Source organism: Cynocephalus volans, chromosome 5 (genome assembly GCF_027409185.1).
Source record: "Cynocephalus volans isolate mCynVol1 chromosome 5, mCynVol1.pri, whole genome shotgun sequence".
Lineage (NCBI taxonomy): Eukaryota > Metazoa > Chordata > Mammalia > Dermoptera > Cynocephalidae > Cynocephalus > Cynocephalus volans.
Window position 1 is genome coordinate 76594455 of NC_084464.1, and position 13732 is coordinate 76608186.

A 13732-nucleotide genomic window follows, 5' to 3' on the forward strand; every position below is an offset into this window, starting at 1 on the left:
TCAATTAAAACTAAACCAAACTTACATTTAATGTATCAGTTATCACCGTACCATATAGCTGAAAAGGTGTTAAAGAGATCTAAATGTCTGCTGACTTATAAGCATAATCTAAAATGACTTGCTAATATTTTATAGGTCCCTAATAGCTGTGCTATTTAAGGCCCCCCTCACCTCCCATTCCCTACCCTGCCTGCCTCATTACCCCCCACACAGATGGCTGCCAGAGCCTCCAGGCTCATCCCTCACCTACCCATTCATTCTGCACCTGCAGACATGTGGGTTTCATATCATATTTTTTGAATTGCAGTAGTCCAAACTCTTCAATATCCACAGACATAAAGACAAACTTCTCATCCCAGCAGTCAGTGCTCGCAATCTGACCCTAGTTTGCCTTAGGGGAACTAAGAGCTACACACCCTTGGGAATTCCTGCTCCCAAAACACATCCTGCCCTTTGTCCTTGCCTGCCCGACCCAGGTCTAGCATTTAAGGCACCCCTCAAGTGCGATCTCTTCCACAACTCCTTTCCCGAACCGCGCCGACAGCAGTATTATCTTCTCATTAAATGTAACCCCCAAACATTGCATTCGTACTTCACTTTCTACCTCACGGCACAGTCAGTTGTGTGCTTATCGTAGCCATTCTCTCCCTGCTGGACACAAAACCTCTCAGGGGCAGCGACTGCATGCTCCCTATAGGCTCAGTGCCGCTCTCTGCTCAATAGCGTGTGGAATTCAGTCACGTGTCGCTTGTCCCTCTCTACTAACATCTGGCAGATAGTCGGCTCCAACCACCAGCCCCTCCACCTGCCCAGTTCTTGGTTTCCTTACTTCTCTCACCTTTTATCTAGGAGTAAGGGGTGATTCTGACCAGGTGAACTTGTCCATCCAAGATCCTAATCCCCCTTCAATTCTCCTTCTGGGGGTCTTTCAACACTCTCTCTTAAAACTTCTACTTCGTTTCCTCTACCGCTAAAGAAGAAGGTGGGGGGGAGGGGAAGCGATTTTCCTACTCCTTGAAACTGCCAGCATCTCCTCTTCTCGTTGCTGCCACATTCCTTGAAAGAACTATCTCTGGTCCTGCTGCCTCTCAGTCATGCTCCCACTCCCAGCCCCACAACGGCCATCACCTGCTGCCCTCAGAGGTCCAGGGCCGTCCAGTCTCCAGAGACGAGCAACAACTACCAACTGCAAAGGGCATAAGCCACGGCGAAGGAGGAGCTGGGTGTCAACAGAGGCAAAAGCAGGAACAGGGTGGACCAGCTTCAACAACCCTTAGAACTCGTCGGGATTCACACAACCCTCCAATGGAGGGGACCTCAGAAGTCACCCCCTTCCTCTTTCTAACCCACTCCTCCTCATAGACCTCCCGGCCACTCGTTTCCACCACGTCCTCTTTAATCACTGTCCTGCCAAAACGAACCTCCAAATCCTTTCACAGATCACACTGCTTCTCCCTCTTTGCTCTACTGGAAACCTAACTTTCCTCAATTTTGTTGACCTTTTACTCGTCTCAAGTTTAGGCCCTTTATTCTCCCATCTGCCCCTTGTCCCAGGGAATGAAGTGTACCAGCCATTCCATGTGCTTCTGGCTCTCACTCCCACACTCAGCAGGGCCTCTCCTTGTCCACATCCAACAACCCAATCCATGATTCACCGACTTTTCTCCAGTGATTGTCGTCATCTGTCTGCCCTGACGCTCTCTTGCTGGGCTTTGGCTCCTTCCCTGGATCCTTGCCCTGCAGCCACTTTAAATGACAGTTCCTGAGGATGTAATTCTAGGCCAAAAGCACCACCCTGTGTGAGCTCATCCATTCCTAGGGCTTGGACACACCCAGGCCAGAAAACTAAGAGTCCTCCTAGACCTCTCACCCCCTTCTGTAAGCCACACATGAGAAACAGTTTTATCACTTTATGATCACATCTCATTTTTATCTATCATGAAAGAGTCCACAAAGCCAAAAGTGACCCTGAGACATCACTTAACGTACCCTTTGCTTCAGAGGATGAAAACATTAGTACAACAGGGATGCAGAAGCTGCTCTTCTTTATGATATGAAAGTTATCCTTTGCTGAGCCTGTGGTAGTAGAAACCTTGTCTGGTCTTTGAGCTGGATTCTTGGCAAGAAGCTTCTAACACCCTTGGAATTTCCTGAACGATAAGAGTGTCTTTGTTATGCTAATGACATGACTCATGTGGGCCCCTAGATAGCTTCAGTTTGGGGCTGGTCACCAGAAAGACTAAGTACATGATTAAAGGGTTGGGACTCTGGACCATCCCAGCCTCTGGGGAGGGAACCTGGAGAAAGAGTTCAATCACATGCCAATGATTGAATCAATCATGCCTACATAATGAAACCCCAATAAAAACTCTGAACATGGAAATTAAGTGGAGCTTCCTGGTTTCTAAACACATTAATGTGCCGGAAGGTGATTCTATAAGGAACGGGCACAGAAGACCTGCGTTCTCCAGGCCCGTGTCCCCCTTCCAACCTTGCCCTACATGTCTCTTCATTTGGCTGGTCCTAATATGCATTCGTTACAATACAACTTATAATAATAATTTGTGTAACAAGTATAGTACTTTTTTGTGTTCTGTGAGTATTCTAGCAAATTATTGAACCTGAAGGGGACTGTGGGAAACATCAAATTTACAGTCAGTTGGTCAGAAGTGCAGGTGCCCTGAGAATCCCCAAAGTGTGACTGGTGTCTGAAGTAAAGGGCAGTCCTGTTTGGGACTGTGTCCTCTATCTTGTGGGGTCTGCAGCAACTCCAGATGATTGGTGCCAGAATTTAATTGCAGTACATGTGGTTGGGTTTTTACCAGAACAGAGCACCTAATGTGTGCCAGGAACGCAAGTGGGAATCATTAATGGAGCATGGTGCCCTCCTGCACACATCCTTGGTTAATTACTAACAAATAGATCAGCCTTCAGGTCTCAATCTGCACAAATTGACACCCCCTGGTGAGGATGAAGATTACTTTAAGCTCACTTCTTGCTTGGTGGACGGTGTGGCCACCGAGCAGCCACAAAAGCCAGTGGTGGGCTGCTGCTAGGCCTGCCTCTGATGTTTTCTTTCCATCTTTTGAGGAGCACTGCTTTGAAATACTCTGTGGTAGTTGAGTGAGAGGGCCTTAATTTTTGTCCTTAATTTTTTTTTTTTAGTAGTAATCTTTAGGAAGTTTTTTGAAAAGTTTCCCCCAACAGAACAGAAATAATCTTTACTTTTCTCATGAACGTTGAACATACAAGATAAATTCAGAGCAATGTTTCCTTACCTGAGAGCAAAATTTCAGCACTGGGAAAGTCAAATATGGCAATAAAAAGAAAGGCTAAGTTAGAACTCCCTGAATAACCTGAAACGTCACAGCTTCGGTGTCCGACATGAACTTCTAGTGATGGCTGTGCCATGACTTCACAGAAATGCAAACAGGACAGGCCCTTAGGGGCTCCTAGTGAATGTGCTCAAACCCTCAAAGCAAAACAGCTGTGGAAATGTTACATTTTGGCTCCTTAAGTTTCAATTTTCTTAGTCAGCATTGAAAATGCAAAAGACCCAGGCTGTAATATGGCCCTGTTACTCAACCACAGAGCATTTTTCAAAGCAGTGCTCCTCAGATGCTTTTTTCCCCCTCCTCTAATGATTGTGTGTGAGTGTGTGTGTGTGTGTGTGTGTGTGTGTGTGTGTACACATAACTTAAAAATGAGGTGGGAAGCACCATTTGAAGGCCTAAAAAGTCTTTTCCTTCTTCCCACAGAGAATAAATGAATCATACATAGAATCTAAACAGAGGTATGCATTTTTAAGTTTTAGAATGAAAACTGCCTCAAAAACAGAATCATTATCCTATCATGCAAATCACTCACACTTAAAGACTTCTAAAAATACCAATAATTTTACTGAAAACTAAGATGCAATGTAAGTTCATGTGTGAAGTAAAAAAAATTATTTACTATGGCAGAAGTTGTTTTCTTAGCAACATTTAATTCCTATTTTAAAACAAGGATAATGAATACAAAGCAAGCAAATCATGCATATTTTACTATGATAGGTATGTCTTTACTGTGCTTTGAAGGTATACTGAAATGCTTAAAAAAATCCAAACATTAGTTGTGTCATGGAGCAAAATTTCCCATAGAATTTGGCAATGAAAGAGCATCATTCTGTTCCATTTTGTCACCTGTCTGTCCCTTTGTCCCTAATAAACAAAACCCATGTATCTTTCTTGAATTTTAGAAATATCAATGTGGACCCAAATTCTGGGGAACTAATGCAAATATTCAAAACGTTTACTGGATGTCTGATCCTCTCCATAAAGTTCTTACATTAAAATCCAGGAAGAGTTATCCAAGTTGTCCTCACCTTGCAGTTACTCATGCAAGGTAATGACCAGAAATCCCACGTGTAAGGAGACATGTCTGGGAGTCTATCCTGAAACAGGGCTCTGGGAAAGATCAGGGCCAAACATCTGTCAGCTGGCTGCTTTAGCAGGCATGAATCCTCACTTAGAAGTTCAAAGTTGTGGGCTTTTCTGTGAGCTTCACCAGGTGGGAAGCTAGGATAAGGCAGGCTACTTTAGAGGACATGGGTGGTCATCTCATGCAACTGCCTCATTGCACACGTGAGGAAACGAAGTCCCAGAGAAGCAGAAGGACTTTCCCTAATGTTCTCTAAAATTTCTGCTCAAGGGTACAGTTGCAGTCAGCAAGAGGCCTGACTTTCTATAGATATTTTGTGGTCAGCCTTATGTTTTCAGAGCCACGGTCTCAGACTGGATTGAAGAAAGGCCTCTTCTGAGTGTCGTCAGGCCCTTCCCAGTGTGGCTCACGTGCCTCTGCACCTGCCTCCAGGTAAATGCTTTGGTTGAGAAGTCAGTTCAGCCCCGGGGCTGCAAGAATTGAAGACTGAAGGGTGCAGCTGGGGTTGAGAGAGGGATGGAGAGAGGGATGGAGAGATCAGGGAATGGAGAGGGGGCCTGGGAGGAGGTGGTCAGGGAAGGGCGAGAGATCTAGACTGTGCTGAGGGTAAGAGAGCATGGCACACAGTCTCACAAAGCTGGAGCCTGGAAATGTCTGTTAAACATTGAGTAAAAACATCCAAGTGTGTCTTCTCCCGTGAGACAGTGTGACAGACTGCCACACTGCCAACCATGAGGGCTCTGTCCCCAATTTACTCCTAGTGTTCTCCATAATCTTGTCCCTCAAATTTATAGCATAATCAGAATAAAAGTGATGAATCCAGTTCGAAACACAGCCTTCATCCCATCAGAATTCTGAGCATAGAGCCTTTGACTGCAGTTGAAATATGCACAAAAGACTGAATAAGCACAGGCTGGCAGACCGACGGAGCTGTGCATCAGAGCCCAAGATTGATGAAATTGATTCTGAAGCCTTTCTGCCTTCATCTTCTAGGTTACAGATGTCAGTGATTTTTTTTTTTTTGCTACAAGCCTCATGTTTCAAACTGTATTCTTCCACAGTTATTGGAGGCATCATTTTACATAACCCACAGAAAATGAGTCACTTTATGAGAAGGAAGCATTTTAGAACTTGTGGTCTACTATAGGTCTAATTCAATTCAGTTGGCTGGTCATGGAATAAAAATCTTAAAAGATAGCTGTACTCAAAGTTAATAAATGCTTGAAAAACCAGTAAGCCAATTTTATATTAGCTATTAAGTGTATCAATAAAGCACTAAATTTATCAATAAGCATTACAATGACTTATTTTTCAATTTTATATTATTAAATTTGTCAATAAACAAGTGATATGTTTTAATATATCGGTCTTCTAGAGAGAGATACCAAAATGTTCCAGCTAACAGATCCCTGGGAGGCAGGGGCCAGGTCCAGATCTTACCACTGAATCCCCAATTCCCAACCCAGTACCCGGCGCATGAATGTTTGTTGTATAAAGGTATAGACTGGTGACAAAATGGAACAGAATGGGCATTTTCTAATCTCCCCCCAAAACAATTTCAACTTGAATTAACCAAAGAGCCTATTTTGAAGGCTCAGTTAAATATTTCATCTGCTGAATATAACATGATCCAGGTTTTATCCAAATTGGTCTCTTAAAGCTTCCTTCTCGTGAGCTGTCATCACTGGGAGCATCATAAGAACAATCAGGCAGGACCGAATGACCACCCGCACGCCTCACCTGCCATGTCGATGGCAAAAGGCCTGTCTGCTCTCCAGCCGGTGTACCAGCCAACGACCTTGCCGTTTTCCACCAAGGGACGTTCGTAGCGTCGCCCACCAACCAGGCCCACTGGCCAGACAGAAACCTTGCGCGTGGTTCGCATCTATAAAAGGGGGAAAGAGGTGTGCTTTAAGTTTCCTTAGGAAAAAAAGGAAGAAAAGGAATGTGATCTATGCAGAAGAAATGAGAGGGGGGTGGTGGTGAGATCTGAAGGTTTCCAAACAGAACCCTTCTGTTGATAGACCACTGCCCTGATTCATTACCGCGTGGCTGCTCAGAACCTTAGGCTTTGTACTCGGTCATAAATTCAGCTGGTGGCTCAAGGCTTAGCAGAAATAAAGTGGGTGTCCATACCTGAACATCACTTATTTGAAGCCAAGCTATAACTATCAAATATTTTCAATTTGTTTCAAAGTTGGATCTTTTAAACAATACTTGGCATCTCCTGAAGTGAGGTGTAATTCCCCTTTAGGAAACTTCATTAATAAGAGCAAAAACTCCACTCAGAGGAGCCACGGGAATGTCCTTTCTCCCAATTTTTTTACTGCTATAGACAATAGAGAAATCTTGGCTGGGGACATTAATAATGAAATACGGATACAAAACAGACACTAGGCATCCTCCAGAGTGACCAAAGAAAACCACGCACCCCAAAAATCTGCCTGCCTTTCAAGGGCAATTGTGCCACACTAGACTTGGACATGGCTGCATGAGGCGGTCCTGTTGTCGAAGTCATTGTAATTTCAACACCAATGCTTTACCTTTTACTTTCTATAGAACTGAACTGGGTCATGATCAGTTAGCCAGTGGTTAAAATAATGATTATCAATCAAGGACTTTTTTATGAAAGGAAGAAAAATGATATAGTTGGTAAAGATTTTCCAATACAGTTGAAATGAAAATCATACTATTAAGAGGTGAAAGTAATTAAAAGCTCCCATTAGTCAAGCATCCCAATTTACTTACTATCAATATCCCATCTTGTTTAAAAAAGAGGATTTAAGGGCATGAAGTATTCCAGGTAATGAAGATCTCGTGGCATTAGGCTCCCTCAAATTTGAACTTACTACTTTTACAGTCTCTATCATTTTTTCAATAAATTAATTACAACTGTCTTGTTTGGCTCACACTGACTTCGCTGATGATTTTTTGAAAAGCTCTACTGAGGTACAACTGACTGCAAAAAGCAGTGAAGCAGCCTGAGACTGTTATCTTTAGCAAGGCCTGCTTGCATGGCTGGCCCTTGGCTGATGTCTGGGAACTCGGCTTTGGAAGCATTTCCTACACCTATACGGTTGTTTTGCCTGGGGCACTCAACAACTGCTTTCCTTCCAGGCATCTGAAGTTTCAGTGGGCAAGGGGTGCCTACATGCTCAGCCCTCAATAAAAACCCTCAACTCTGAGTCTTACATGGGCTTCCTTGGGCATTAACATTGTGCACCTGTGGCTACATTTTCGCTGTTCTGTAAGATCCCTCATGGGAGAGACAGAATATAGGAAGCCAGCGCATGGCTTCCTCCAGACCCTGCCTGGTGTCTTTTTCCCTCACTGAGCCAACTGTGTATCCTTACTGTGTCACTGAAGTTGATCTCAGCCATGAGCACAACTCTATACTGAGTGCTATGAGTCCTAGTAAATGACCAAACATGTGGGTGGTCTTAGGGACCCCTGAAATACGGGCCGAGTATCACTTATCTGAAATGCTTGTGACCAGAAGTGTTTTGGATTTGGGGGTAAGTATCTGCAAATACTTAACCACCTGAGCATCTCTAATGTGAAAATCCAAAATCTGAAAGGCTCCAATGAGCGTTTTCTTTGAGCGTCATGTTAGTACTCGAAAAGTTTGATTTTGGAGCATTTTAGATTTTCAAATTAGGGATGCTCAACCTGTATTGATATAGAATAAAATGCCCTTTTTAAAGTGTAAAATTTGATACATTTTGACATATGTATACATCCATGAAACTATCATTACAATGAAAGTAATTAATGTATCCAGCACCCCCAAAAGTTTTCTTATGCCCTTTTTCAACCCATCCCTCCAGTCCCTCTCCACATTCTCCATCCTCAGAAAACCACTGCTCTCATTTCTGTCACTACATTAGCGTACGTTATCTAGAATTCTATATGAATGTAATCATACTGCATGGTGTGTGAGTGTGTGTGTATGTGTGTATGTGTGTGTGTGTGTGTGTGTGTAAATATGGCTTATTTGACTAGATACAATTATATGGAGATCTGTCCATCTGTAATGTGTAACAGTAGTTCACTCCCTCCTATTACCAAATGGTGATCTATTGTATGGATATACCCCCATTTGTTCACCCCGTTCACCTGCTGATGGACATTTGCTTTTGGCTGTTACAGATGAAGCTGCTATGAATATCTGTGCACAAGTCTGTGTGAATTTCATTTTGTGGGGAGGATAAATACCTAGGAATGGAATCGCTGGATCACATGGTAGGAGTACATTAACCTTTTAGGAAACTGCCAGATTATTTTCCAAAGTGGTTTTGTCATTTTATATTCTCATCAGCAGTGTATGAGAGTTCCAGTCCCTCCACATCTCACCAACACTTGGTATGGTCAGTCCTCAATTTTAGCAATTCTAATAGGCATTAGTATCTCATTGTGGTTTTAATCTGCATTTTTCTAATGACTGGTTATGCTGAATATCTTTTCATGTAATTATTGCCGTCTGTGTCTCATCTTTGGTGAAAAGTCAGTTCAAATCTTTTGTCCATTTTTAAAATTGGTTTTTCTTCTATTGAGTTTTGAAAGTTATTTATTTTTCTTCATACAAATGTTTTATCAGATATATGATTTTATTTATTTTCTCCCAGTCTGTGGCTTATCTTTTCTTTCTCATAACAAGGCTTTTGAACAACAGAAGTTTTTAGTGTTGATGAAGTCCAATTTATTAATTTGCTCTTTTATGGATCATGCTTTTGGTTTTGATCTAAAACATCTTTGCCTGATCCAAGGCCTCTAGACTTTTCTCCTTCTTTCTAGAAGTATTATAATTTTAGGTCATATATTTAGATTATAATCTGTTTTCAGCTAATTTTCATATAAGGTATGAGCAACTGATTGAAGTTATTTGTTCTTCCTTCTTTTTTATATATGGATATCTAATTGTTCCAACTGCATCTAATTGTCCTGGGACAATTTTTTTTTTTTTTAAAGACTAAGATCATGGAAAATACATTCCCTGACCACAATAACAGAAGGAAATTTATTTATTTTTTTATTTTTATTTTTTTTTTCTTTTCCCCCCCTCCCCCCCGACAATGTCCTTTCTGTTTGCTTGTTGTATCAACTTCAAATAATTGTGGTTGTTATATCTTCTTCCCCCACCCCCCCCCCCCGGTTTGTGTGTGTGTGTGTATGTGTGTGTGTGAATTTATATATTAATTTTTAGCTCCCTCCAATAAGTGAGAACATGTGGTATTTCTCTTTCTGTGCCTGACTTGTTTCACTTAATATAATTCTCTCAAGGTCCATCCATGTTGTTGCAAATGGCAGTATTTCATTCGTTTTTATAGCTGAGTAGTATTCCATTGTGTAGATGTACCACATTTTCCGTATCCACTCATCTGATGATGGGCATTTGGGCTGGTTCCAGCTCTTGGCTATTGTAAAGAGTGCTGCGATGAACATTGGGGAACAGGTATACCTTCGACTTGATGATTTCCATTCCTCTGGGTATATTCCCAACAGTGGGATGGCTGGGTCGTATGGTAGATCTATTTGCAATTGTTTAAGGAACCTCCATACCATTTTCCATAGAGGCTGCACCATTTTGCAGTCCCACCAACAATGTATGAGAGTTCCTTTTTCTCCGCAGCCTCGCCAGCATTTATCGTTCAGAGTCTTTTGGATTTTAGCCATCCTAACTGGGGTTAGATGGTATCTCAATGTGGTTTTGATTTGCATTTCCCGGATGCTGAGTGATGTTGAGCATTTTTTCATATGTCTGTTGGCCATTTGGATATCTTCCTTAGAGAAATGCCTACTTAGCTCTTTTGCCCATTTTTTAATTGGGTTGCTTGTTTTCTTCTTGTAAAGTTGTTTGAGTTCCTTATATATTCTGGATATTAATCCTTTGTCAGATGTATATTTTGCAAATATTTTCTCCCACTCTGTTGGTTGTCTTTTAACTCTTTTAATTGTTTCTTTTGCTGTGCAGAAGCTTTTTAGTTTGATATAATCCCATTTGTTTATTTTTCCTTTGGTTGCCCGTGCTTTTGGGGTCGTATTCATGAAGTCTGTGCCCAGTCCTATTTCCTGAAGTGTTTCTCCTATGTTTTCTTTAAGAAGTTTTATTGTTTCAGGGTGTATATTTAAATCCTTAATCCATTTTGAGTTGATTTTAGTATACGGTGAGAGGTATGGATCTAGTTTCATTCTCCTGCATATCGATATCCAGTTATCCCAGCACCACTTGCTGAAGAGGCAGTCCCTTCGCCACTGAATAGGCTTGGTGCCTTTGTCAAAGATCAGATGGCAGTAAGTGTGTGGGTTGATTTCTGGATTCTCTATTCTATTCCATTGGTCAGTGTGTCTGTTTTTATGCCAGTACCATACTGTTTTGGTTATTATCGCTTTGTAGTATAGCTTAAAGTCAGGTAGTGTTATGCCTCCAGCTTTATTTTTTTTGCTGAGCATTGCTTTGGCTATTCGTGGTCTTTTATTGTTCCATATAAATGTCTGAATAGTTTTTTCCATTTCTGAGAAAAATGTCTTTGGAATTTTGATGGGGATTGCATTGAATTTGTATATCACTTTGGGTAGTATGGACATTTTCACTATGTTGATTCTTCCAATCCAAGAGCATGGAATATCTTTCCATCTTCTTGTATCCTCTCTAATTTCTCTCAGCAGTGGTTTGTAGTTCTCATTATAGAGATTTTTCACATCCTTGGTTAACTCAATTCCTAAGTATTTTATTGTTTTGGTGGCTATTGTAAATGGGCAGGCTTTCTTGATTTCTCCTTCTGCATGTTCACTATTGGAGAAAAGAAATGCTACTGATTTTTGTGTGTTGATTTTGTATCCTGCTACTGTGCTGAAATCATTTATCAATTCCAACAGTTTTTTTGTAGAGGTTTTAGGCTGTCCGATATATAGGATCATGTCATCTGCAAACAGGGACAGTTTGACTTCATCTTTTCCAATCTGGATGCCCTTTATTTCCTTCTCTTCTCTGATTGCTCTGGCTAGTACTTCCAACACTATGTTGAATAGGAGTGGTGAGAGTGGGCATCCTTGTCTAGTGCCTGTTCTTAAAGGAAAAGCTTTCAGCTTTTCCCCATTCAGGATGATATTGGCAGTGGGTTTGTCATATATGGCTTTAATTATGTTGAGATACTTTCCCTCTATACCTAACTTATAGAGGGTCTTTGTCATGAATGAGTGCTGAACTTTATCAAATGCTTTTTCAGCATCTATAGAGATGATCATATGGTCCTTGTGTTTGAGTTTATTAATATGGTGTATCACATTTATTGATTTGCGTATGTTGAACCAACCTTGCATCCCTGGGATGAATCCCACTTGATCGTGATAAATAATTTTTCGTATGTGTTGCTGTATTCTGTTTGCTAGTATTTTAGTGAGGATTTTTGCATCTATATTCATCAAGGATATCGGCCTGTAGTTTTCTTTTTTGGTTATATCTTTACCTGGTTTTGGTATCAGGATGATGTTTGCTTCATAGAATGAGTTTGGGAGATTTGCGTCCGTTTCAATCTTTTGGAATAGTTTGTAAAGAATCGGTGTCAATTCCTCTTTGAATGTTTGGTAAAATTCTGCTGTGAATCCATCTGGTCCTGGGCTTTTCTTTGTTGGGAGCCTTCTGATAACAGCTTCAATCTCCTTTATTGTTATTGGTCTGTTCAAATTTTCTACGTCTTCACGGTTCAGTTTTGGGAGCTTGTGTGTGTCCAGAAATTTATCCATTTCCTCCAGATTTTCAAATTTGTTGGTGTATAGTTGTTTATAGTAGTCTCGAATGATTCCTTGTATTTCAGATGAATCAGTTGTAATATCGCCTTTTTCATTTCTAATTTTTGTTATTTGAGTCTTCTCTCTTCTTTTTTTTGTTAGCCATGCTAATGGTTTGTCAATTTTATTTATCTTTTCAAAAAACCAACTTTTTGATTCGTTGATCTTTTGAATTGTTTTTTGGTTTTCAATTTCATTCAGTTCTGCTCTGATCTTAATGATTTCTTTCCGTCTGCTAACTTTAGGATTGGATTGTTCTTGTTTTTCTAGTTCTTTAAGGTGAAGTGTTAGGTTGTTCACTTGCCATCTTTCCATTCTTCTGAAGTGAGCATTTAATGCAATAAATTTTCCCCTCAATACTGCTTTTGCAGTATCCCACAGGTTTTGGTATGATGTATCATTGTTTTCATTAGTTTCAATAAACTTTTTGATTTCCTGCTTGATTTCTTCTTGGACCCATATGTCATTAAGTAGAATGCTGTTTAATTTCCATGTGTTTGTATAGTTTCCAGAGTTTTGTTTGTTATTAATTTCTAGTTTTAATCCATTGTGGTCTGAGAAGATACATGGGATAATTCCAATTTTTTTGAATTTATTGAGACTTGATTTGTGACCTAATATGTGATCTATCCTGGAGAATGATCCATGTGCTGATGAGAAGAATGAATATTCTGAGGTTGTTGGGTGGAATGTTCTGTAGATATCTGCCAATTCCAATTGGTCTAGAGTCTTGTTTAGATCTTGTGTTTCTCTACTGATTCTTTGCCTAGATGATCTGTCTAATATTGACAGTGGAGTGTTCAGGTCCCCTGCTATTATGGTATTAGTGTCTATTTCCTTCTTTAGGTCTAATAGAGTTTGTTTTATAAATCTGGCTGCTCCAACATTGGGTGCGTACATATTTATGATTGTTATGTCTTCTTGATGGATCAGTCCTTTTATCATTAAGTAGTGTCCCTCATTGTCTCTTTTTATGGTTTTTAGTTTAAAGTCTATTTTGTCAGATATAAGAATAGCCACTCCAGCTCGTTTTTCTTTTCTGTTTGCATGGTAAATCTTTTTCCATCCTTTCACTCTTAGTCTGTGTGAATCTTTATGGGTGAGGTGGGTCTCTTGTAGGCAGCATATATTTGGGTCCTGCTTTTTGATCCAGTCAGCCAGTCTGTGTCTTTTAATTGGGGAATTTAAGCCTTTAACATTAAGAGTTGTTATTGAAAGGTGTTGATTTATTCCTAGCATTTTATTGGTTGTTTGGTTGTCTTAGGTGTCTTTTGTTCCTTGCTTTCTGATTTACTGTTTGGTTTCTTTGTTTGTTGGTTCCTTAGGTTGTAGATAGTGTTTTTGTTAGCTTGTTTTCTCTTCATGAATGCCATTTTTATTGTACTAGCGGGTTTAGATTTTTCTTAGGTTTTTATGGCAGTGGTAGTTATTTTTCAGGAACCAAACCCAGTACTCCCTTGAGGATTTCTTGTAAGGGTGGTCTTGTGGTAGTGAACTCCCGCAGTTTTTGTTTGTCTGAGAAATA

General features: G+C 40.6%; 1 protein-coding gene across 1 annotated transcript in view; it reads right to left on the minus strand.

Moving 5' to 3' along the window:
- The window catches only part of B3GAT2 (beta-1,3-glucuronyltransferase 2), a 72799-nt gene that overhangs the window by 20250 nt on the left and 38817 nt on the right, over positions 1-13732 (minus strand). Inside the window, exon 2 of the mRNA XM_063096670.1 lies at positions 6160-6304. Within this exon, the coding sequence (XP_062952740.1) occupies positions 6160-6304 (145 nt within the window). The remainder of the gene's footprint in view (positions 1-6159; positions 6305-13732) is intronic.